At 53.9% G+C, this 24,437-nt stretch overlaps 9 protein-coding genes across 9 annotated transcripts; 6 read left to right on the forward strand and 3 right to left on the reverse strand.

Moving 5' to 3' along the window:
* The first annotated feature begins 320 nt into the window (after positions 1-320).
* On the forward strand, positions 321-3,507 carry PSV08DRAFT_213764 (uncharacterized protein). The gene is made up of 3 exons (XM_014222873.1): positions 321-2,743; positions 2,795-2,950; positions 3,003-3,507. Exons 1-3 carry the CDS (start codon positions 453-455, stop codon positions 3,118-3,120), a joined length of 2,565 nt encoding a protein of 854 aa, XP_014078348.1. The 5' UTR covers positions 321-452; the 3' UTR covers positions 3,121-3,507.
* A 1,458-nt stretch (positions 3,508-4,965) lies between these two features.
* PSV08DRAFT_376237 (uncharacterized protein) lies at positions 4,966-8,011 on the forward strand (the record flags this gene model as incomplete). The annotated part of the gene is made up of 3 exons (XM_066093321.1): positions 4,966-6,853; positions 6,905-7,300; positions 7,359-8,011. The coding sequence occupies 3 exons, from the start codon at positions 4,966-4,968 to the stop codon at positions 7,760-7,762; spliced, it is 2,688 nt and encodes an 895-aa protein (XP_065949973.1). The 3' UTR covers positions 7,763-8,011.
* Positions 8,012-8,314: 303 nt separating this feature from the next.
* On the forward strand, positions 8,315-9,520 carry PSV08DRAFT_398050 (uncharacterized protein; the record flags this gene model as incomplete). Its single annotated transcript, XM_066093549.1, has 5 exons — positions 8,315-8,416; positions 8,467-8,720; positions 8,767-9,181; positions 9,228-9,333; positions 9,404-9,520. The coding sequence occupies exons 1-5, from the start codon at positions 8,322-8,324 to the stop codon at positions 9,518-9,520; spliced, it is 987 nt and encodes a 328-aa protein (XP_065949974.1). The 5' UTR covers positions 8,315-8,321.
* Positions 9,521-9,574: 54 nt separating this feature from the next.
* PSV08DRAFT_398051 (uncharacterized protein) lies at positions 9,575-11,438 on the reverse strand. The gene is made up of 2 exons (XM_014222875.2): positions 10,715-11,438; positions 9,575-10,627 (listed from the first exon to the last, which is right to left on the reverse strand). Exons 1-2 carry the CDS (start codon positions 11,318-11,320, stop codon positions 9,773-9,775), a joined length of 1,461 nt encoding a protein of 486 aa, XP_014078350.2. The 5' UTR covers positions 11,321-11,438; the 3' UTR covers positions 9,575-9,772.
* Positions 11,439-12,397: 959 nt separating this feature from the next.
* Positions 12,398-13,478, forward strand: PSV08DRAFT_257087 (thioredoxin-like [2Fe-2S] ferredoxin-domain-containing protein). Its single transcript, XM_014222876.1, has 3 exons — positions 12,398-12,553; positions 12,626-12,916; positions 12,975-13,478. Exons 1-3 carry the CDS (start codon positions 12,425-12,427, stop codon positions 13,341-13,343), a joined length of 789 nt encoding a protein of 262 aa, XP_014078351.1. The 5' UTR covers positions 12,398-12,424; the 3' UTR covers positions 13,344-13,478.
* Positions 13,479-14,173: 695 nt separating this feature from the next.
* Positions 14,174-15,498, reverse strand: PSV08DRAFT_346256 (mitochondrial carrier domain-containing protein; the record flags this gene model as incomplete). Its single annotated transcript, XM_014222877.1, has 3 exons — positions 14,174-14,818; positions 15,052-15,369; positions 15,424-15,498. 3 exons carry the CDS (start codon positions 15,496-15,498, stop codon positions 14,174-14,176), a joined length of 1,038 nt encoding a protein of 345 aa, XP_014078352.1.
* Positions 15,499-16,852: 1,354 nt separating this feature from the next.
* PSV08DRAFT_376248 (FtsJ-like methyltransferase-domain-containing protein) lies at positions 16,853-18,193 on the forward strand (the record flags this gene model as incomplete). Its single annotated transcript, XM_014222878.2, has 6 exons — positions 16,853-17,106; positions 17,155-17,205; positions 17,253-17,279; positions 17,328-17,834; positions 17,882-18,043; positions 18,088-18,193. Coding segments are annotated over 6 exons (1,076 nt in total), but the record flags the coding sequence as incomplete, so codon positions are not given.
* An 823-nt stretch (positions 18,194-19,016) lies between these two features.
* PSV08DRAFT_398055 (uncharacterized protein) lies at positions 19,017-20,386 on the forward strand. Its single transcript, XM_066093550.1, has 4 exons — positions 19,017-19,233; positions 19,304-19,790; positions 19,888-20,322; positions 20,359-20,386. The coding sequence occupies exons 1-3, from the start codon at positions 19,035-19,037 to the stop codon at positions 20,264-20,266; spliced, it is 1,065 nt and encodes a 354-aa protein (XP_065949975.1). The 5' UTR covers positions 19,017-19,034; the 3' UTR covers positions 20,267-20,322; positions 20,359-20,386.
* A 713-nt stretch (positions 20,387-21,099) lies between these two features.
* Positions 21,100-22,950, reverse strand: PSV08DRAFT_257127 (glycoside hydrolase). Its single transcript, XM_014222881.2, has one exon. It carries the CDS (start codon positions 22,701-22,703, stop codon positions 21,324-21,326), a length of 1,380 nt encoding a protein of 459 aa, XP_014078356.1. The 5' UTR covers positions 22,704-22,950; the 3' UTR covers positions 21,100-21,323.
* Positions 22,951-24,437: the final 1,487 nt, after the last annotated feature.

A 24,437-nucleotide genomic window follows, 5' to 3' on the forward strand; every position in this document is an offset into this window, starting at 1 on the left:
TCCTCGGCCTGTCCGAAAGAGGAAACAGGGCACACGACGTCTGTTATGCACACCACCACGGCCAAACATCAATCAATGCCATGTTCCCACCATGGCAATCTGCAAGCTGGCGCAGAGATGCGCGCATCCAAGCGCACAAATATCCATGGCCAGCTTGCAGGGCACCGCCAAGGCGCAGCACCGGCGGTTCCCAAGGTGCGAACTGGCAGAAAGCTGGGGCAGGCGGGCCAATGGTTAGCTGCTGGGCGCACGCACCGCAGCACTGGCCTCCAATAACGTCACTGCCAGATTCTGGACGAACATGTCGTCTTTCGCTGCTCGTCCTCGTATGCGCTTCTCCTTCCAGTCGCCTGCGTGTCTGCATCCCAGTGGCCCATCCACTGTATCTACGCCCCCTCGCGCACCCACAGTAGCCTCATCATTGCTGCCGTTTCGAGGCGCGCCCTGCTGCAATGCCGTCCAATTCCTCCACTGGGCCTGGACCCGCCAGCGCTGCTAACTCAGGTCATGCTTCGTACGCGACAGCTGCAGCCTCGGATCCTGTTTCGCGCCAAGGACAAGACGCTGACTCTGCCTCTGCTCTGCCCAAAAAGAAGAAGAAGACGCATCGTGGCGGAAAGAAGAGGCGCAACCGTCGCCCGTCCTTTGCCGCAGGAGCCGATCTGCCACAGGCTGACTCGATGGATGAGCGTCCCACCCTCGCCAACGCCGCCAGCCATGGCCAGTCACGAGGGAGCAGCAGCTTCTACCGCACCCACAGCAACCTCAGCAACACCAGCCTCGAGAGCGAGGCCCTGCTGGACCACCGCGAACAGCCCACCATCAGGACGCGTCGTCCAAGCGTGCCTGTGACGTCCATGTTCCCGCCTCGGGGGAGCCAATCCACCCCCAACCCCCAACGTCTGCAGCCCTCGAAGCCAGCAAACTCATACGGCAGGTCGCGCCTCTCGCATACCTCCGACCTGCTTCACCACAGCGATGCCGCCGACGACGGCGAAGACGACGACGACACCAACGACAGGACCCCCTTGATGAGCTCCTCTGTTCGTGACATCAGGTCAGGCACAAGCTATGGCTCAAACAGCGGCAACGCACGCAGCAGGAGCGGCACGTCCTTGTCTGCTCCCAAGCATATGGCGATGCCTGAACATCGACCCGACCTCTTCACCCAGCACCATCACTCTGCCACCAATCTCAACGACTACGATGTTAATAACCCCCCGTCCGTGCCCACCAGCCCGACCTTTGAGGCCCACTCTGGGCTGGACGATGTCATGATCCCAACAGATCTCGACCACATGTCCGATCCCGGCCGACCCAGCAGCAGGAATCGAGATGCGTTGATCAACATAGACGGGGACGAGCATGGAGGCTCACCTCCTTCTGCTGGCGATTTGAGACGTCGTATGACCACAACGGCACTTGAAGATGTCTGCTTTCCACACGAGGCCATGTCTGAAATAGGACACGAGGATTACATGAACGCGCCGACGACTGGTGAGCCCACGAGCCGACGGAGACGCCGCCGCTGGCCTGATCTCGATGTACTACAGGCCTGGGCAAACCAGGAGAAGGAGCAGCGGACCATGGATGGCATGCGCATGCGCAAGGTGAGCGAACCGCTCATGGTCGAAGGTCGTCTGCGTCCCAGACAACGCGTCTGGCACCGTGAGGCGAGCGATGCACCCTATCGGTTCACTTATTTTAATGAAACCTTTGACAATACCATCCACAGTCAAAGCATCAGCGAACTGCTGCAGCCCGGTCAAAGTTTCAGAAATCTGTTTGTCCCAGATCCCCCGATTATCGAAGACACTAGCGATAGCTCTGATACGGAGGATGATATGCTACACTCGGGTACCAATGGACATAGTTCGCGATCGGCTTCCAAATTGGACGGTAAGCACTCGTCTGGAGAGCAGACACGCTCGACCACGCCGCGTCCAGCAGAAACACCAAAGCCTGAAGATGAGAAGCCGAAGCGCTACGGCCCACGACCTGCGTGGTGGCTGGATGTCATGTCGCCCACGGAGACGGAGATGAAGGTCATTTCCAAGACATTTGGCATTCACCCCTTGACATCTGAGGACATTTTGATGCAGGAACAACGCGAAAAGGTCGAACTCTTCAAGCACTACTATTTCATCAACTATCGGACGTTTGAGCAGGACGAGAACAGCGAAGACTACTTGGATCCTGTCAACCTGTACGTGGTTGTGTTCCGGGAAGGTGTAATAAGCTTCCACTTTTCCTTGACACCGCACCCTGCAAACGTGCGTCGCCGCATCCGCCAACTGTCCGACTATCTGGTTCTGTCGCCTGACTGGATCTCGTATGCCATAATTGACGATGTGACGGATGCGTATGCGCCCATGATTCAGAAGATCGAGGAGGAAGTGGACGACATTGACGAAGCCATTCTGCGTCTTCACTCGAGCGATGAAGAACAAGAGGCGGAGAAGGAGAAGAGTCACAGCTACAACAACCCGCACTACAAGGATCCGCCCGAGGTCAAGTCACAGCAGGACACGGGCCGAGACATGCTGCGTCGGGTTGGCGAGTGTCGAAAGAAGGTGATGAGCCTGTACCGGCTGTTGGGCAACAAGGCCGATGTCATCAAGGGATTTGCAAAGCGATGCAACGAGCAGTGGGACATTGCACCCCGCAACGAAATCGGCATGTATCTGGGAGACATCCAAGATCATATTGTTACCATGACTGGCAATTTGAGCCACTATGAGAAGTAAGTGTGACAAGTGGGTTGGTGGAGGTGCAGACTAACGAGGAGTTACAGTCTTCTTTCACGCGCGCACAGCAACTACCTGGCGCAGATCAACATCCGGATGAATGAGCGGCAAGAAAAGACGTCTGACATTCTAGGCAAGCTGACGGTGCTGGGTACAATTGTGCTGCCCATGAACGTTGTGACTGGCATCTGGGGCATGAACTGGTAAGTGGATAAGATTACATGGGGCCAAGATGAGTTGCTGACCCAAAGCTAGTCTTGTGCCCGGACAAGATATTGAAAACCTTAATTGGTTCTGGTCCATTACTGGGGGCCTTATTACGTTTGGACTGGCCTGCTACTTTATTGCAAAGCGGGTTTACGGCATTGTTTAAGCACGAGCGGCGTAAAGAAAGTGAGCATTTTGTAGGGGATTGTAAAACAAACCCCTTTGGCGTTTAGGCTTGGTATACGTCGTGATGGATATGGCATTGTTGTTGGGGATTTCCTGTGGATCGAGATTGTACTGCATTGCTCTTCTGTTCCTAGCCTAATAGAAGATTCTGGATAGCTGCGGCGTCTAGTATGCTACTAATATCATTCCGACTTGGCGACTATGAAGAAGGGTTGATTGACATCGAGGGGCCATATGAGCGGAGCTGGTGCCACCATACGGAAGGACGCATGGGTTGGTATGATATTTGGCGCAGTGGGTTTTCGCAGTAGTGTGTGGTTCCGGTGAGCAGCTGATGGTGGCGGAGGCTGATGATATGTACATCTGTCAAGAGCTGTGGCAGGAGCTGAGCAGTGTACTAGGAGACGCCTGAGACGTGAACAATCATGCCGCCCCAATTTGCGGCAGGTTGCGGACCGCTGGTCATGGAAAGGAATCGACTCATTTGTAGTAGGACATTTTTGAGTCGCAATAGCACCTTTCTTCCACGTGTGCTATGCGCAGGGCTACAGAAACACTCAACAGACTGGGTGGCATCTTCTGGAACGGCCCGCGGGCAGCCTTTGGGTCGATTGGACAGCCTCTGGAGGGGACTGGGGGAAAAAAAGGTCGTCTGATGTCTCTCTTGGATGCTGCCTTGACTGTACATGCGTACGCAAAGTCGAATCAGAGGTAGTGGTAGTGCATAGGGCTAGCAGGGAGACCCCAGAAGTGTTGGGTCGCCTCACTACTATTAGGCGTTAGCAGTATGTATGCAGGTGTAAGCTGTGCAGCAGAGAGGGAGGAGACTGTGTATTCTCATGGCCCTCTGGCGGTGCTGCAGCCGGGCATTGCTGAAATAGCCACCGTCCAGTGCCGTGGATCCCAGGCGGGCCATGCTGGCGGCGTGACAGGCGGCGTGTCAGCGGATCGAGGCGTCTGCTCGGGCGACGTGCACATGGTCGCTGGCCGCGACCTCATACGGCATGCGGGGCTATGCGACGCAGGCATGGCGCAACGTCCGGTCACTCGTCGAGCCCACTAAAAGAAACTTCTAGCGAATGTGGCAGCGTGTAGGCAGCGGTTCGCATGATACCACGGCCGCTCTCCCGCTGTCGCTCCACGGCAATGGTAGGGCGGCCACGGTGCCCGCTGAGGGCGCTGTTGCACACCAAAGCACCGTCGCATAGGGCCGCCACCCATCTCCGTGTGCACTGCCCCTGCATGTTACTGACTGTGTACTTACAAGCCGCAGCATACGGCATGCCGTACATAATTGGCCCTGGGCAACCACAGCACCTGCGCCCAAGGCCCATGTCTGATTGCATCCTGGTCGAGGCCTGCGGACAGTACCCCCATGACGTCAACCGGGTGCTGCGTTCCAGCATCTGGGCAGTCGAGAACCCAACCCTGTCTTCTGACGCGATCCGCCCTCCATGACACTTGACGTCGTCTGCCTCGCTGCCTCGCTGCCTCTCCTGCCCTCCCTCTCTCTTATTACCCCGCCGGCGTCTGCTATTCCACCCCAAGTACCAGCATTGCCCGTCTCCCATCGTGTACCTACCTGCCCGGCCTGATCCCCCTCCCTCTTCACCAATCGACCACGGCTCGCAAGCGACGGGGGGCTGCCTTTCACACTCACATCAGCAGCGCCGTGTAGCCGCTGGCTGAGTAATAGCCAAGCATCCCATTTCCTGGCCGACACACACTGCCCGCAACAAATACCCTTTTGCGCCCGCTTCCGCCTTGACCACAACTTACCCCACCACCCGCCCTTCAACCACTTCCCCACTCTTCCGCCGCACCAATGTCCGTCATCTACAAGAAGACGGAGCGCGAGCGCGAATGGGACACCGGCTCATCGCGCAATGGCGGCGGTGGCTACACCACGGTCAGGCGCTACAAACTCCCTGATCGCACCCTCGAGGAAGACACATACGAGTCCGAGATGCGGCTGGTCCAGCGCAGCCGCAACGACTTTGACGACCACCGCTCCGTCAAGGACTACGTTATTGAGCGAAGCGTCGAGCCTGTTCGTGAAGTCAGGCACTACCACTATGCCGACCGTTCGCCCTCACCACAGCGATCCGAGTACCGCATCCACCGCGAGTATGAGCGTGAGTATGAGCGTGCCCCCTCTCCAGCACGCACTGAGATCCGCATCTCGCGCGAATATGAGCGTGACGAGGAAATCTTCCCCCGGGAGCAGCCGTACGAATTGGAAAAGTATTCCAGGTCCACCGAGTATTTCCGCCCTGAACCGCAACCGCAGCCACAGGCCACTCCCCAGTCCATCTACATCCGCAATGAAGCCGCCCAGCCTATGCAGATGCAGATGCAACCCATTATTATCCGAGAGGAGGCCCCTCAGCCCATCATCATTCGTGAACGCGTACCGGAGCCCGTCTATGAAGAGGAAAGGCCGGCTGTTCGACAGCAGCAAGAGCAGGACTACTACTATGAACGTCGATACAAGGAGATTGACCGTGGACACCATTACGACGAGGAACAGAACTACTACAGCGATGATGACGTGTATTATTACAAAACCAAGGATACCTGGGGTGGAAGCGAAACCCGCGTCAAACGTGACGTCGCTGCAGGTGCCCTTGCTGGCGTCGCTGCTGGCCAGATTATCAGACATCACCGCAAGAGAAAGGGTGAAGCACCTGGCGGCTCCATTGGTAATGCCCTTGGCTATGGCACGCTAGGTGCCGTGAGTGCCGTAGCTCTCGACAGGTTCAACAACCGTTCCCGCTCTCGTTCTCGGTCTGTCTCTTTGGACAGGGGTAGAGAGCACCGACGTCACAGGTCTCGTCACCGCAGCAAGTCGCGTCACCGCAGCAAATCCAGGGCTCGAGAGCTTGGTACTCTTGCCGCTCTCGCAGGCGTCGGAGCTCTTGCCTACGCTGCTGGACAAAGGAACAGGGCCAAGACTAAGGAAGAGACGGTCACAATCATAGAAGATCGACACCGCAGCAGGTCGCGTCATAGGAGCAAGTCACGCCATAGGAGGGGCCGCAGAAAGTCGAGGTCTGTCTCGGTGGTATCAGACAGGAGTAGGTCTCGTAGTACGAGCAAGCACATGGACCCCGAGCACCGCAATAAGCGAGTAGCAGAAGTTGGCCTAGCTAGTGCTGTTCTCGCTGGCCTCGCTGAACGACGACGCAGCAAATCTCGGAAGCGTGAGGGAAAGCGCTCTCCAAGCCGCATTCGACAGGGTGTACCGATCGCTGCCGCTGGTGTCACTGGCGCAGCTATCACTGGACTCTATGAGAAACGCAAGGCTAAGAAGGAAGCTAGGGAAGCATCGCGCTCGAGGTCAAGGTCACGTTCCAGATCGAGGTCAGTCCTCTCCCGTCTTACCGGGCGCAGCCGTAGCAGGCGTCAAAGTACAGTGAGTGAACCAGTCTTAGTAGAGTACGGCGGTGATCCGATCTACACCGATCGTCCAGCAAGAAGTCGGAGCCGTAGCCGCAGCCGTAGTCGCAGTCGAGACCGAACCCGCTCGCGCCGTAGACGTCGACGAAGCTCTTCTTCTTCTTCTTCGGGCGGTAAGAGCCGGAGCCGGAGTAAGAGTCGGGCACGGGCGGTTGCAGAGACGGCAGCAGTTGCTGGTGTGGCCGGTTTGGCTGCTCATGAGGCAACAAAGAGACGGGATCGTAAGAAGGCCGAAAAGGAAGCCGAAAGACGACGTGAGTCCACCCTTCGCCCATATCGGAACTAGTTTGCTCAGAAATCAACAGGCGAGGAGGATTCGGCATACTCGACTGGTACCTATGAAAGTCCATATGGTAGCCCTACCGCATCCACAGCCTATACCAATGATTCACGCTACTTCCCTGAGACGAACTATTTCCCTCCACCTCCTAATGCACCCGCCGTCGATCCCAACGCTCACAGTCCTTACCCACCCTACAATCCAGCTGACTACCCCCCTCCACCTAATACCGCTTACGAACCCAACCATCCATCGCAATACATCCATCCGCCTCATAGCGATGTCCATGTCGGAAACCCGTATGCGCCTCCTCAACCACACGATGCTTACTATGGCCAACCCCGTCGTACGGACGGTAATGTGAGTGCTCCAGCCCCTAATCATATCGGTAACGAGCACAAAAACTTCGCTTCTGCACGTGGTGGGTTTGGGACGCTGCCAGCCGGTGGTGCTGAACATCATTGCTGATATGTGAATAGGTCCCGTAGAGAAGTCTCGCAGTCCTAGTCCAGCTCCTCCAACTCCTCCAACTCCTCCAGCTCCTCCAGCTCCAGAGGAAGAGAAAAGTGTCAAGTTCAATCTAGAGCCGCAGGAGGAGCCCGCTCGAGAACCTTCTCGAGAGCCTTCTCCTGACGGTGACGAGAGCGATAAGGAACATCGTGGGCACAGGAGACGGAGGCGACATCGAGACGATGATAACTCACAAAGTTCGAGGGAGTCTGGCAGGAGTCGTAAGAGACACCACCGAGACGAGTCTCCTGGGTCGGATGCATCCGATGCGACGATTGAGCTGCCACCACGCTTCGACGAGAACGGGCAGAAGAGGCTTGAGGATCCACTGGCTGATACTTTGGAGAGCGTTTTGGCTTCAATTTTCCGATAGTGTTTTGTTGGTTTCACGTCTTAATACCTTTTTTTGGATACCAGATTTTTATTTTAATGACTGTTACGATGGGTTTTCGGTATGTCTATGATGACATTATTTGATGACTGTTTTATGTTTTGCATCCGAGTAATGGTAACGAAGTCACGACACTTTGTAGACTCATATAGCATTGATATACCTGAGTATGAACGACATTCTTTTTTTACTTGTTAAATTTTCGATATTGTCATCTTTCTACGAGCCAGGAAATTGAATTCAAATAGTCATCATCAGTTTCATCCACAAGCTTGAGGTACACTTTTGTGCCGTCAATTGGTTCGTTGTTGAAATGCTATGTGTATGCTGTTGCGTGTTCTGATAGTGTGAAATCATAGATAGATAGCATTGGTAGCCTCCAGTGCGTGCCTTCCCAAGCAAAGCGTCGTTACTGCTTGTACAAATATTTGGCCTCAACACATTTGCAAGCCTTGTCTTGTCAACCTCTCCCACTTTCTTCCTCCATCTCTCCTCTACTCGTATTCCATCACTCGTTTCTTTTCCTCCATAATCTGTGGCCATGTTCCTGCACCACTACTGCATCCTCCTCCTCACTCTGCTAACAACCCTATCCCTCGCTTCATCTACCACCTCCTCCCCTTTCCCTTGCACCGGGTACATCTCCCCCAATTATCCTCCATCATTCCTTTACTAACATTAAATAGTGGCTCCATATACTTCACCGCCCACACTGTCGACAGCCTACTCTTCCAGAACCCGGACGTGCTTCATGATCTGTTCGTGTTCAAGTGCGTTATTACGGTCGTGTTCAATGCGGATACGGGAGGCGAGGCCAGGAACGAAACGAGGAGGGAAGAGTTGGAGTATGGGTTGGGCAGGGCGTATGAGATTATGTCTAGTGCATCGTTGAGGGGGTCAGGGGGGAGTGGTATGAATGGGTTGGAAGGAGCACCCGCAGGTAAATATCACCTGAGAGACTGATTTCCTGACTAATTCTAATTCAGACAACCCAGTTCGCAACAACACAAAGATTCCACTCTACAAATATGATGTCGCGGCTTCGCCTCTTCTGGGTCTATCCAATGTTCAAATCCTCTTTCTTCGTCTACCAGACAGCACGTATTACGGCCAGGGATATCGTGCTTGCCGAGAGGAGTCGTTGAAAATGCTATACAGCGCAGAAATTTCTCGCATTACAGCCACTGACAGAGCTGCTACGTATACGATCAGAGATTTGAAGGAGATCATCGCAACAATCCTGCGTGAGAGGCGTGCAGACGATATCCACGTACTGAACTACCTGGCGTCGCTCTCGACTGGCCAAGATGACTATCAACTCGAACATGCTGACCGTATCATGTCTGCCAAGCTCGTCATGGATGTTGTAAAGGAGGAGGGTATTGAGGGGAGAGTTGTAGCGTAAGTTCTTAGTCGAGTTCACTGGGTTGTGCGCTAAAAGTGGTAGACATGGCTGTGACGAGGTTCGCAACCAGGGGGTCAATCTCAACACCCCTGATTACATCAACAAGGTCAATGCCTTTTTCGAATATGCCAAATACGATCCTGACATGGTAAGGTTTGCTTGTCATGTGTTGTTTATGTTGCAAGACCTATATCGACTTCATGCTAACAGGTAGCTAGTGTCAGAGTGTTGACGAGTGTGGCGAGCGACTCTCAAAAGCAGGCACATCAATAGGTGGCTATAATGAGGGCGACTACATCTACGAGTTTCTAAAGCGGGAGTACTACGTCACATAATGCTGGTACGCAATTCTTGAGATGGACGGCGATGATTCACTTTTGGAACGTACTCGAAAACAACAATGTGGATTAATGATATTACCAGAGTAGAGTGAGTATATCTTAGGTATTGGCAAAAGGCAAAAGTAGAGATACTAAGCGATTTGTACCACAAATGTAATCAAAAATCTCTCGGTTGATTCTTTGAAAAAGAAGAAAAAGTAAATACATATACAAAAAAAAGGATTATACGCTAAATTCTCACCTCCCTTACTCGTCCTCGTTATTCTTCCACCCCATCTTGCGCTTGGTATCAAACTCATTCTGAGTCATCCTCCTAGCCGGAGGTGTCTGTCCCTTGGAAGGAGACCTGGGCGGCGTGATCGTCGCACCCTCATCCTCTTCGGGCTCCCAAGCCCGTCGCTTCGCCAGCATAGCCTCGAGCTGCGGGTCCCTGCCATCACGGTTGGGCACTGGGGGAGGCGGTCCCTTGCGCGACACACTTGGCTTCCTGAACGGGAGCGCAGGCCTGGCGTTCTCCATGGCACTGGGAACGGGCTTGACCTGGCCCTTGATTTCGCGGACAATGGGCACGTCGGAGACGGGGATTGCGCCGCCGAGGCGGACCATGGGGGCGGGTGTGGAGGGCGCGATGGGCTTCGCGGGGGTGATGGGCGTCTCTGGGATGTCCTGGGATTCGTGGACGGGGACGGCTCGGCTTCCCAGGCGGAAACGACCGATTTTTTGGTCGCCGACGGCGGGGAGCGAGTAGTTGATTTCTTTGGCTTGGCCAGCTGGCTTGGGGGCAGGCGGCGGTGGTGGGGGTGCGCGAGCGGCGGATTTGTTGACGGGGGCGGTGACGGGGAGAGGTGGTGGTGGTGGCGGTGAGGTGGCCTTTCTGGTGGGAGGAGTGGCGGGTGGTGAGGGAGGCGAGGATGACTTTTGAGGGTAGTTTGAGTTGCTATTGTGGCTGCTGCTGCTATTGTTGTGATTGCTATTGTAGCTATTGCTGTGGTTGTTGCCGCTGCTGTGGTTGTTGATGGTTGTGGTTGTGGTAGTTCGTGATGTGCTTTCGATCCAGGACTCGATACGGCCACCGCTCTGTTCTCGTGATCCAGATGACATCTACAGAAAAAGCGGCATGTTAGTAAAATGTTCAAAGCACTTGTCGCATAAGCGAGGCATGATTTGAAGTGCAAGTCGTTTACTTACCTGATCCTCTTGATAACTCCTCTCCGAGCGTATTAGTCTCGCAGATTCGGCCAGAGCTCGCTGTATTTCCTCCTCCTCTTCCCGTTCTCTCCGTTCAGCCTCTTCTCGTGACTTTGCCATCATGTACTCCATGTCCTTGTCCATTTGCAGTTGGATCTGTCGCTCATACTCTTCTTTGCTTTTCCTTTCCACTTCCCTAGTACGTTCCTCAGATGCCCATTTTTGCCTCTCCTGTGCCCTTAGAGCCTCTTCGCGGCGTTTCTTCTCAGCAAGTCGCTCCTCTTCTTGTCGATGTCCTCTCTCGAGGACCTCTCGTTCTCCACGACGCAACTCCTCCTCCCGCTCCTTGGCTTCTCGGCGACGCTGCTCGTCATATTTCTTTTGTTCACGCTCTATCGCCTCTTCCTCCCTCTTGCGAGCTACACTGAGACATCGGTTGCATATGCCTTCACGGTCCCAGGTCTTGATAGTGAATCGGTCTTTGTTGTTCGGGTTATCGCGGTCACAGTGGAGATTGCTTCTTTGGAAGTATGGGCATCCGTATGTGTCGACGTGGTCCTCTTGCGGGTGCCCGCATTCGAGCGTAGCGATTGTGAACCTGCACATGCTCGGTGTATATGAGAATAGGGATGGGGGGTGGGGGGGCGGGCAAATGTGTACAAGGTGGGATTATTAATGGGCAAGTGCGGTGCTATAATAGCGCCTTTAAGTAAATGTAATGGATAGAGAGAGAAGAGAGGGATTGGAGGGTCTGCAAATCATCGGCGAACGGTACTTATACATGCAAGATGTTGACCGCCATGGGTCTGCTAGTGAAGTGCGGTAAGAGCGATGGCCTTGTACACGTAGTAGCACAATGACTCTGAAACACGCCTCGAGAAAGTCGCATAGAAATCCTGCAGGCTCGAAGACGCCAAATCGGACACTACTTACAAACATGCGTACAACACATCAAACGGCTAGCAGGTCCGCGCACAGCGCCGCGGGTGAGGCGAGCAGAGGCCGATTGGCTATCGGCTGCAGCATCGTTCCACCGGTGACGGATTCAGAGGCATTTACTGTGCGTTGCTTTGCCCACCGAATGTATCCTGAGGACGCTGCAGGCTCGCAAGGCGCACCCAGCGTTTGTAGTGGCAGACCCACTGGGCATCAGACGTGGTAGAGCGCCAGAGGCACAATTCATTGGTCTCGCTCGTGCTGGGCAATGAACCGTCTCCGGCCCAAAACAGTCAGAGCATCGGAAACTGCCAGCAAAGCCATGGCCCCGCAGCCTGTGAGGACAACCTGACAAAAGAAAAATGAAGCATCCGACTGTGTGGTGAGCATGAGCAGCATGGTCAGAAGCGACAGTGTCGGTGGAGCTTGCTACGTGGCGGGCTCAGCCGTAGTGGGGATGCATGCCTCGCCACAACAAGGGCAGAGAGCAATGTGAATCGAGCAGCACGGCCTTTAGAGTCGTGGAGACCCGGGGAACACGCGATCGAGCATAAACGTCGGGCATCAGGAAAACATGAAGCCAATACTGGCAAAGAAGTTGACGATGACAGAGACAGATGCTCGTTCGGGCTGGTACTTGGTGGAGACTCCAGATGCAGCCAATTAGAGCGGGTTGATTGCAATAATCCCTGCACGGCTTGGCACTCTCGACGAGCTTCATCGTTGACGACTTCAATCGACGCCATCGCCTCACGCCCGCAGTCACAACCCACCATGGCCTCAAGACTGGTACCCTTTGCCTGCCGAATTGCCCCACGCGCTTCTCGACCGTTCCAGAGGGCTCAATGGCGGGCCTTCAGCGTCTCGCGCCCCGCGTGGAATGAGAGCGGCTCGCTCAACGTCGTATGTACTTTTTGCCCGCAATTGCAGCGCTCACAAATAAAACGGGGAGGGGGCTAATTGCGTCTTTTGCAGCACCGCGACACGCCCGAGAACAACCCCAAGATTCCCTTCAAATTTACGGCGCAAAATGAGGAGCTCATCAAGGAAATCGTCTCGCGGTACCCCTCGCAATACAAGAAGGCAGCCGTTATGCCGCTTCTCGACCTCGGCCAACGCCAGCACGGATTCTGCAGCATCAGCGTCATGAACGAGGTTGCGCGGATACTCGAGATGCCGCCCATGCGTGTATACGAAGTTGCCACTTTCTACACAATGTACAACCGGGACCCCGTGGGCAAGTACCACGTCCAGGTCTGCACAACTGTAAGTTTTTCGGGAGTTGGAATGTGACAATTGGAGCATGACATTGATACATTTCTAGACCCCCTGCATGCTCTGCGACAGCGATGCTGTCATGAAGGCTTGCGAAGACACATTGGGTGTCCACCACGGCGAGACTACGCCAGACGGTCTCTTCACATTCACAGAGGTGGAATGCCTCGGTGCATGTGCGAATGCCCCTATGGTCCAGATCAACGATGACTACTACGAGGACCTTACATACGACTCGACTGTCAAGCTCCTCAAGGCCCTGAAGCACTCCGCCCAAGCGACGGGTGCTCAATCCGGTGAGCTGCCAACGCCAGGTCCATTGAGCGGACGACAGTCGTGCGAGCCCGCCGGCGGCTTGACTTGCCTGACTAGCGAGCCGTGGGGTAACGAGACTCTGAGGAAGGATGGTGCTTTGTAAAAAATAGGAAAAGAGAGATTGTAAATAGTGAACCATCTTTCTTTCTCGCGAATTTCAGGCAACAGTCTTGGGGTAGCTGATATTTCCAGCTACTTCGTGTAGACTATTTCAAATCATTTAACAGTACGTATGTGGCACTTGGCTGCAATTGAGTGATGCTTGTATCTTGATATTCCCCTCGACCTTGGCACGCCTGACGTAATACTAGTCTTGACAGATTTGCACAAGTACATCCAAGTCTGCTCATGCACCAAGTCAATACCAAATCACAGAAAATAGTACCTCTAATAGTGCAAAACATATTGAAATTCTTCTATTCGCAAGCGTATTCCTAACGCACACTTGAGACTGTCGTTTGTTGTACAAGTAGTATACCATCTCGGTTCCATACGCAGTCGGGACTCGAGATGCGTCTATGTGTAACGTAACCCATAGCCCTTCTCTCCTTGAATTGCTGTCCATTTTTTAGATAGAGAGAAAATTAAGGCGGAAGAATTCAAAGCAAGTGTGAAGAAAGAAAGAAAAAGTAGGTACAAGGTGCAGTTTGTAAACGACTCTAGTCAAAGAAAAAACGCCGTCGCTATATTATCCATCAAATGAAGGGGTGTTAAAAGTTTTCCCCAAATCAAATCCCCAGGCCAAGCTGGTCCCAATGCAATGCTGTTGGCTTTATTTTTGGTAGTCTCCAGAATATTCGTAATCGGTTCTGCTTATCTTCATTCCCGAAGGTGGATGGTGGTTCGTTTGGTCGTCAATGTATCGCTATCTTTCCGGAGGGGTGCTTCGTAATGCGACGCTTGCATCATGTTGATACTTGGAATCGTTTGTTCTTACAAGAAGCCCGAGTTCCATTTGCCCATGAGCAAATCTCGAGTCATTTCGAAGCTGAGCCAGCTGCTCGCCATGCTAGGCGCAACCTTAAGTAGATTAGGGACAATACCCTTATACATGCCCCTGAATCCTTCTGTCTTGATAATCTGCTTGACAGCATCGCCAACACCTGCGTACTGGTATCCCATACCGCTCATAGTGTTGATCTGGAATCTTCGTCGCAGGACGTCGAACGGGTATGTAATGGTTTGCGCCACAGCACCAGAAACAGCACCGGCTGCCAGCTTACCAAATGCACTGGGGTCTTTCTCGCCATCGCGTGTGAACTGGGTACGGGCCATTTCATAGACCATGAAGTTGAGGCCAACGTATGGTGCAACACCAGCTACTGTAGGGATGATACCGCGATATAGTGCCGGCATTCCGCCCTCGGTTTTGTACATGTTCACAAGGAGTGCCCACATACCCGGTAGTTTCTGGCCGGCCTCTTTCTTGAGGCTCGAGAACGATGCAGACTGGATCGACAACCGCGTGCGGACGATGTCGAGCGGATACGTAAAGGTAACAGAGGTGATACCGGCAAGACCTCCACAGAGTAATCGTTGGTAAGCATCGAGCGGTGCACCCGGCTCACTCTCGAAGAACTAGTACAAATTAGCCATCGTAATTGGGGGGTTGCGCCCGTAGTCATTGTCCTTGTGCAACTATCCCAATTCTCTCCTCTTTGTCGGCGACCATACCTACGTAAGCCCTCCGCCAACTTACCCTATCCAGTCTCCGCTCCATGTGCGCTTGATCCCCTCATTCCATTTGTTCAAAAAGCAAGTCGCTCACCGGAAAACAAAGCAAATGGCAGATATTCCAAAAAGTCACTTACCCGCTTATAGACATTGTATGCACTAAATTGCACAGCAGAGTATGGAACAATGCGAATGCAGTTTGTGCCATTTCCGGCCATGAAACCTCTCCAGCCCTCTTCCCTCCACATCTTGGCTAGGGCCTTGGGTACTGACATTTTGTATTCCTCGCGACCGACGCTCTGGACTTGGAATATGATCTTGAGGCGTTCGAGAGGGGAGACGACGGTCCGGGAGACTGCGCCAGCCACGCCGCCTGCAACAAACGAGGCTAGGACCGGCTGCGCAAAGACCTGTCGAATGCGCTGGAGGCTTGTAATGTCGGGCGTGCCGAGAGGCTGCATGTACGTGTCAATTAAATTGTTGAGGGTATGGACTGCGCTGGTACATACTTTTATGCCGTTTCCTGGCTCGTCGCTCATGATGGCGGCCCCCTGTGGTTGCGGCTTTTCCGTGGATTTGGACATGGTGTAAATCTAAACTGTTCGGAGTATCGCACTGGTGGTAGGCGGAGCGGGTCTGGTGCTGCCGGAGTAAAGGCAGGATTCTATCGAAGCAAAGAAAAGGCCGCGCGACGTGATTTCGAGGTCATCGGAGGTGACTGTTTCGGAGGTGTAGACGGTTTTCTCGCAGTGAGGCGGGCGGGTACGGACAATTCGCGGTGAATCCGATCTTCCATGCAAGGCAGCTAGACGGTGATTGTTTGCACTCCGGGGTGCGCGTATCTCATGGGTCCTGCGGCGCAAATGAGGTTGCGGTGTTTGAATGGGCTGGATGTGGAGATTTGAGGACAGCGGGAGGACGAGGCAGATTTTAGTCTAGCGCGCCGCGAGCCAACGAATGTTGTCCGCAACGCCTTTGTAAATGACCACGGTACTCGCTGACAGCCCTGTCCGGTACTTCGCGATGTCATACTTGGCTCCGACTGATATCTGTTGTCCTTTTCCGATTGCAACATGTTTGCCGTGTTCCGCTGCCAACGAGCTACAGGTGCAGCACATGCCTCTCACCGAGTCAATCGGACTCGGGCGGCATCAAATTGCATCATGTCGCACAGTCTTGGGACGTGGAAACCACACACATGCTCCCATCGTAGGCTAGCCAGGGGAGGGCACAAGGGCATTCTAGAAGAATCCGGCCTTTCGCCTCACCACCCCTTACTACTACTAGGGCGTCACAGTCAGCTGGGCACCACATCACCCCTTTCAGTCAGCCGCCATCGAAGCCACATATGATTGTTTGCACGCGTCCTGTCTTGTGTGCTTTTGCTGTACCTGGCCGGCGATGTGAGCCGCTGTTGATCCTTATGCTGCTGAACAGTGGTGGTGGTGGTGGTGGTTTACCCTGTACCCGGAACGCTCCCACAGGTACTCCGGTATGACTACTATGACGATGTATCAAGGCTTTTTCTCCAAGGGCCACACGACCCAAGACCAAGCTGGGAAAATCTGTTGTGGAGAATATAGGAGATAGCGGGGTAATACACACATCGGCCGTGGAAGGGATTCGTCATGGTTTGAATATCCCGAGGTCGACCTCGAGGATGCGATAATATCTCGGGTGGTTGGATGCGAACGGCGCAGCCACGAATTCCCGCTGTGCTTAGAGGGACCAAGATGCCTTCTGGATAGAGCTTTTGGTTGTATTAATCGTACCGCCTCTACTAAACGTTTCCTGATGAATGCGAATCGATCTGGAGCTGGTGTGCTGCAGGATGTTGAAATGGTCGAGGTACCATGCGTACCCGTTATCGATAAGTAGTCATATGAGATTATCTAGCCCGCAAAGAGCGAGATATGAAATTCTTCCTCTGCGTCTTCACAATGTTATCGCGTCGCCTCTTTCGGCAAATTACTGATGGCTTGCTATTGGGTTCTCGTGTTTATCTAGAAGCTACTGTGTGTTTTGCTTCAGCGTGTTCGACATGTAGCTCTCGCACTCATATTTTTGCACAATCAATACGTCATTCGTCCTCGTCCTCGACTAGATGGAAGTCGCGACAGGGCAGGGACTTTTTTGCCAAGGAAGCACGAGTTCAAGGCCTGAAGAGCCGTGCTGCCTTCAAGCTGCTTGAGGTGGGAGCGCATCACGGTAAAAACTGGGCAGTGACTAATATATCACAGCTCAACGACAAACACAAATTCTTTAGACCTGGGCAAACAGTTGTTGACTTGGTAGGTCTGCAACTCTGCATTGAGTAATTGGGAGTTAACGTCGCCAGGGATATGCACCAGGGTCGTGGTCTCAGGTTTGTTGATGGAATTTCTTTCTATTGGCATCATCTCACGCTGGTCAGGTTGCCGTGAATCGCACATCTCCAGACGGGCGAGTCATTGGCATCGATCTGATCCCTGCCCAACCTCCTCGAGGTGTTTCAACTATCCAAGGGGATTTTCTATCACCTATTATTCAAGATCAGGTGCGAGCATATGTTCGAGATACAGATCTGGGTCGGCCTAGGAGACAGGTTTCTTCGAGCACAAGCGAAGGACTCACTGAGGAAGAACTAGATGAAATGCAGCGGGGTTATATTGAGATAGAACGCCAGACACATTTGGATGGTACAGACCCTGAAGCTATTGGACGGCCGCCCAAGGACAGAGATGGCGACAAACCAATCTCGACCAATCTGTCGCTCCAAGAACGCGACAAACAGCGGGGAAGAACAGTAGACGTGGTACTCAGTGATATGTCAGAACCCTGGGACCAGACTACCGGCTTCTACAAAAAGAGCCTTAGTGACCCTTATATTAGGATGATGAACACGAGCGGCAATGCTTTCAGAGACCACACGGGCAGCATGGTCAGTAGTGTTCCTCTGAGCTGCAAACAGACTATTGACTGGGACAGGATCTATGCATGGCAGCTCTGATGTTTGCCTTTGACACGTTAAAGACCGACGGCCACTTTCTCTGCAAGTACTACAAAGGGGCCGAGGAGAAGGCTTTTGAGATGAAACTCAAGCGTCTCTTTGCCAAAGTACATCGGGAAAAGCCCGAGTCGTCACGGGCTGTATGCGACCTTGAGCTCCTTGTGTTCAACGCTGATAGCTACAGGAATCCAGAGAGGCGTACTTTGTAGCACTGCGTCGCAAAGAGACACCGACTAAAGAGGGCGTCTTTGGCGAATGATGACTTGGACGGTGCTTGGCTGTTCCAGCGATACTACGTATATCTATACATTCGGTCCGAAAGCGTCACATACCAGAGTTCATCAGCCACATGGGTGTATGATAGGCACCATGTGAAGTGTGGGGAAGGCCGGCTTCAGGTTTATCAGACACACTCTCTTGTGTACAGGGTGCGTGGTGTACCAGGCTTCGCCAGGGGCCATAAAACTAACGCTGGACTCAGTTTGAGTAAATGCAAAATCAAATCTGCCACCAAGAAGTCCAAGTATGTGATACAAGTGATGCAACGATTACTCGGTCAGGGTCAGCGCGGATCTGGCTGAATGGGCTCTCCATGTCGGAGCCGTGTCCCGTTCCTGGTCCCAGGGAACAGGCACATGGATGGCAGGCAGGAGTTAATATGGAAAGATCTAATAACGGATAGGACCCGGTGCTAACTGCAGTCGGCCATATCTGGTGACTGTTCTGGACGCGTCTCGTCGCATTTCGGACGACATGTCAAGCGTTTTTGTGGGCCTTGTGGACAGGGATGTCAGAGTCTGAGGATGCTCGTGGCGCTGCGTCATGGCGTGCTTGCATTGCTGATCCTGTCGGTCGCATATTGGGACCGGAAGGGGGGAGGGGGAAGTGTTCTTAGTGTTCTCCTTCTCGAGTGCTTTTGCGGGTGCTGTTCCTTTGCGCGCGCGCTCGCCTCGAGGGAGGCGGCTCGAGGCAACGCTTTGATGTCGGGCCTGACCCGCTCGGCTGGTCCAAGGGCTGACTTCGAAGGCTTCTAGAGCCGAATCCTAACCTTATCACGAACCGCACTTTCTTCCCATCAACCCACTGATCAATCTAATCCAAGCTGTGCGACGTGGCCAATGAGTGCCGGCGATGGATTTCAATAACCCTAATGCGTACGGCGGCCAGTTTGCCAATTCCCCGCAACACGCCCAGTTTGATACACAGGCGCGCCTCCAGCAGCAACCAAACGCTCCAGGCCAGTATGCCCAGCACGCCCCGTTCGCCGGCATGGGTGGCGCCATGGGAAATAGTGTCATGCCGTCTGGAGCCCCGTATCTCCAGCAGCGAGGTAAGCCAGTGTGGATTGACTGATTGTGCGCGATCTGCCTTTTCGCTTTTGGTCTGACACCATGCCGCAGCTGCCCTCCAACCGCAAGCACAGCAGCAGCAGCAACAACACCAGCTGTCGTCGCCTAGCCCATACTCGAGCGCGCCCTTCGCGCAGCCTATGCCCTCGCCTGCCCATCAGCAACAGTTTGCGCAGAACCGCCAGACGGCCTCACCCGCGAGCGTCACCGGACAGCCGCCCTTTGCGACCCCCCAACCCCAGCCCTCGCCCAGCAGCTTGCCTACAAACGGCCACCAGACGCCCATGAATCTCCAGCTACCCATCAAGTCGGAGCCGCCTCAGCTGCAGACACCCGTCAAGGCAGTGCCCCCGTCGCCCATGTCGCCCAACAACCCGGCGCGTAGTCAGGACCGCGTCGCGACGCTCCTCGAGATCAACAGCATCCTCATCAAGGAGGTGTGCGATCTGCAGGCGCAGGGCAAGGCGGGTCATGTAGGACCCACGCCTGAAGGGAAGCCCGAGGGCGAGAAAGCGCAACCGTCCAAGGAGTATGTAGAGTATGTACCTCCCTCCCATTGTTGTCATTACTCATTCTTCGCGTCGCCATAGTCTTGTCTGGCCTCAAAACCAAGCTAACCAAACCTACCTACACAGCTACATGCGGCGCCTACAAGCCAACCTGGCTTACCTTGCCCAAAACGCCGAAAAAGTGCCCAAACCAGGCCAACAAATGCAACCAGGACCCGCCATCATGTCGGTTCCGCCCTCGCATGCAGACCTCGCCAAGCTCTACACCAAGCTCCAAGAATTATTCCCTGGTTGGAAGGGCCAGTCGGCCCAGATGAAACAATCACCGGGCCCACAACGCGTCGCCTCAAATCCCGGTCCACAACAACTTCAACAGCAGCAACAACAACAACAACAACAACCGCCGAATAGTGCGGGCTTGCATCAAAGTTGGGGGCCTGGAGTCATGCAGCAGAGCTTGCAGCTTGCGCAGCAGCAAGCTCAGCAGCAGCAACCGCCGACATGAGTCATTTCTATTTTTGGATAATGAGAAGCGGGGGATATAGAGGCAGTAAAGAGGAGGAAAGGGGAAATGGAGGGGGGGGAGGGGGAGGGGAGGGTGAGGAGAAGAGAGCAAGCAGCCGTTGCATCGCGGGCGTATGGACGGGGCTTGGCTTGAATTCTGTATTATATATATACCATTAACTTCTTCTTCCTTTTTCAACAGAAAGGGAAAACATGCATTTCAGAGACAGATATGTATCAGGCAGAGAAGATGGGGGACAACCAAGAAAAGCAGTGGAACTAGGTGCTGGTATTTTTTTTTTGATTTGATGCAGCACTGGAATGGGCGTTTGTTTGTTTGTTTGTTGATTTCCTGGTTCTCTCTCTCTCTTTTTTTTTTGGATAAATGTTTTGATAAATAAGCCTGATTATTTTGGCTTGCAATAAAGATGTTTTTATAAAAAAAATATTCCAATATTTCTTTGTTTCTTTGTTTCACAGATTGTTCGATTGGAGACGAAGTTTTTCCTTTTTTTTTTTAGTATACATGGGAGATATGTAGTTATCTTGAATCGTGTGATGAGAAAAAAAAATACATGTGTAGTGAGAAAGAATCTTGGGCTACTCTACTCAGCAATCTCCAATCTCGATTCTGACATAAGAACCTTCTTCTACCTCCTGCTCCGCCCGCCAATGCCGTCCAAAGCCCAGAAGGGAAACCTTCTCTCCCTGTCGCTTCCTCGGTTAATTCATATGGCAAGGATGCAAAGTACATCTGGATTCATCTTCATTCGTGTACACGGACGACACACACACACCGAATGACGAAAAGAAGAAGCAAGTACGACACGTTTTATGAAAAAATCAAGATGATGCATGTTTATAAGGCGACGCCATGATATATGTACAAACGCCTTTTTTGTGAGTTACATTCTCATCCATCACCAGGAACACCACACACACCCCCGCCTTAGCCACCCCACATCTGTTGGAAAATAAAAAGTATAAGGAGAAGAAAAAGGAAAAAAAAGAAGAGAAAAGGCTAATCTACAAAGAAAAGAGAGAGAAAACCTAATCTCTTAAGAAGAACCAGCGTAGACCTTTCCGATGGGAGAAAGACCATCGCCAAGGTTGAGCTGGTTCTCGCCGGTGCCAACCATGAACCATGAGTAGCCCTGGACATCGTCTGAGGTATCGAGGAAGGCCATGCAGTCCTTGAGGAAGCTAGCGGCTTGCTCCTCGGTGGCGGATCCAGAGTTGAGACCGAACTCGGTGATCCAGACCTTCTGGCCGTAGGTCTGGGCGGCCTGCTTGACGTGAGCAGTGAAGCGGTCAATGGTCTGGTCGTCGTAGACGTCGTAGAAGTGGATGTTGGTAGCGTCGACCTTGGCGTCGGGGCAAGCGGTGTGGAAGCGCGAGAGCCAGTCGAGTCCGAGAGGGGCCTGGCCGTTGCTGACCGAGGGACCGATGATGGTGACGTCGGGGTAGGCATCCTTGACGGGGTTCATGTACTCCTTCCATGAGGAGCAGGCGGCCTCGGGGCTGAGGTTGCACTGAGCAGCAATGTCGCACTCGTTGAAACCCATGACGGCCTTGGAGCCCTTCTTGACGGCCTTGTCAACGTTTGCGAGCCATGCCTCGGCGGTTGAGTCGCTGGGCTTGTGCATCATGGGGATGAACATAGTGCCGATATCGTTGCTCTCGGTCTGTCCCCAGTTGTAGCCGAAGCCGTAGCTGCTACCGAGCGTAGAGCAGAGCGCAGCGTCGTTGTAGGCAAGACCACGCTTGGTGCCAGAGTACATGTTTCCAAGGCCGGGAGTGCCAGTGGGGAAGACACCACCAGCTGGGCTGCTGGCAGATGGAGTGGCCGAAGCGCTGGAGACAGGAGTCTCAGCAGGCTTGGATGGTGCCGGGGTCTCAGCGGGCTGTGAAGCCGCTGGAGACTCGGCAGGCTGGGATGAAGTGGAAGCCTCGGGAGTTTCGGCTGGGTACTCGGCAGGCTGGGATGAAGCGGAAGCCTCGGGAGTTTCGGCTGGGTACTCGGCGGGCTTGGATGGAGCAGCGTACTCAGCAGGCTTGGAGGGGGAAGCAGCAGCACCACCTCCGGGAGTGACAGTGACAGTGACCTTCTCCTTGGCAGTCACGGTGACAGTAGCACCGCAGCCGGGAGTAGTGGAGACACCGGCGACATTGGCCTGTGGAAGTCCAGAGTAAGGGGAGGGCTTGACGTAGACGGTCGTGTACGAGGTCTGGGTCGAGGTCGAAGTTGTGGCCATAGTGGTGGTTGGCTCACCATAGATGGCAGTGCCAGTACCAGCGGGAGCAGTGTTGTTGGAGGCACCCCAGCCACCAACAGGGTAGGCAGCGCGGTGGTGGAACTTCTCGTGCTGGAAGTGAGGGACGGCGGCTACAGAGCCAGCCAGAGCCAAAAGGCCGGTGATCTTGATCGAGGAAGACATGTTCGGTAGTTGTCGTATTTTTTTGGTGGTTGAAAACAAAAGTTGCTTGTTTGTTATTTCAGGCGTTTGCACACGTGCTACTTTGAGGGTATCGATTGAGCAGTTATAAGCAGATGCGGCTAACCTGAGCGCAAACAAGGGATTGTTGACGTCGAGCAAGGAACGTGACTGTCAAGTGGGGGGACAAGAGAATGTACAGAGCAAAAGATTGCTCAAAAGGAATGGCAGGCAACAACCGAGTTTGTGCGAGCGAAGGAGTGAGGGTGAAGGAAGGGGAAAAGGTTGGGGATGCGGGTGTGATTTTCACCTTATATTTGAGCGGGGGGCCAGATATGGACGCTCGATGGTCGTGTAGGCATGCCCCCCAGCCTAGTCTGCGCGGATTTGGAAGCATCAGACTTTTTTAGGTCAAGCCCATGTGCCAGGGGGTAGGTGGAAATAGGGTGCTTCGGCCAGTCACAGCACAGGAACAGCGCGAACGGCTAAGTGTAAGATGGTGGCTTACGTTCGCAAGCTAGCAAGCAGAGCTGGCGTGTTTCACGTAACCGCCACTCTCAGGTACACCCGCTCCCCATGGCATAACAGGGGGGCCGAAAGAAGATGGTGTTTTCGTATACGGGGTTTCTGGGAGTGGCCAGCCTTGTCTGCATGTCGCAGGGGGGTTGCGGTGAGTCTACGGTGCATAGCCATAGGGGGCACAAAGACAGCGGATGCGGTGCGCTGAGTGCGTGAGAGTCTGACTGTTTGCATGTGGGTAAAGGCATGTCGTCAAGCGGGTGTGTGTTTGCTCCACTCGCAGGGCAGGACTGTGAGTGTGAATCCTTCAGCCTCCTCGCCCCGGCGAGCTGTTAGGGGCGGGGCCGCTCGGCGGCGGCGTGGAGCGATCGACTATTCTAGACACTGGGCTTTCATCTCCGGACGTGTTGACGGCTCTGGGTGTTTGACCATGCACATGTTGAATCAGAGATGACGAGTCGCGTCGGGCTGCTGGAGAGTGAATCTGGGGCCGGGTGTGAGGAGAGGCAAGCTCAAGGCGGGCGGTGGCTGGACAGTGCGGCCGAGAGGCGCAGTGCAAGAGTGTTGGTGACGGGGCGGGTTGAAGGAGCGAGTCAGGCTGGTTGGTAGGACTAGGAAAGATAGGCTGGGCATGTAACACTGCAGTCGGCCTGCCTGTCCCTTTGTCGTGCAGATGGTGTGTTGCGTCGTCAAGTTTGTATCGCTCGCGAAGACAGGCAAGAAGAGACGAGTCGAGATGAAATCAGATGAGACGACACAGCATACGACTACAGGCGAACGTTGCCATGCGCGACATCTGCTCTCGTTGCTTGTTCCTAGAATACCAGCCAGCCAGCGCCGACACCTTGGCCACCCTGTCCATACCAGCGTGCCATTATTCCCTACACACGTCTGCGCCGACGTCATCATGGCTCCGACCCGCGCACTTGCAAATCTCTGTCCCCATTCTTGCATCCGAGTTTTGCGCTCGAGAACTGTCCCCCCCAGTTTTCAGTTTCTGTTCCTTGTTCCCGTCTGGAGAAGGGCTTCTTGGGCTTATGCGTCGTGACTGCCCGTGGGCTATCGATAAGCTGCACGCCGCCAAAGCGCCGGGCGTGCGCATTATTGCATGTCGATTCATAGTATTAAAATCTGACGGCCGGATGCGAGGCCTTCTCTTTCATTTCCTGGCACGTATTCAACAATTGCATGCAGGAGAGCGATGGGCCAAGCGGCCAA

Source organism: Bipolaris maydis (genome assembly GCF_028858645.1).
Source record: "Bipolaris maydis strain C4 unplaced genomic scaffold PSV08scaffold_1, whole genome shotgun sequence".
NCBI lineage: Eukaryota > Fungi > Ascomycota > Dothideomycetes > Pleosporales > Pleosporaceae > Bipolaris > Bipolaris maydis.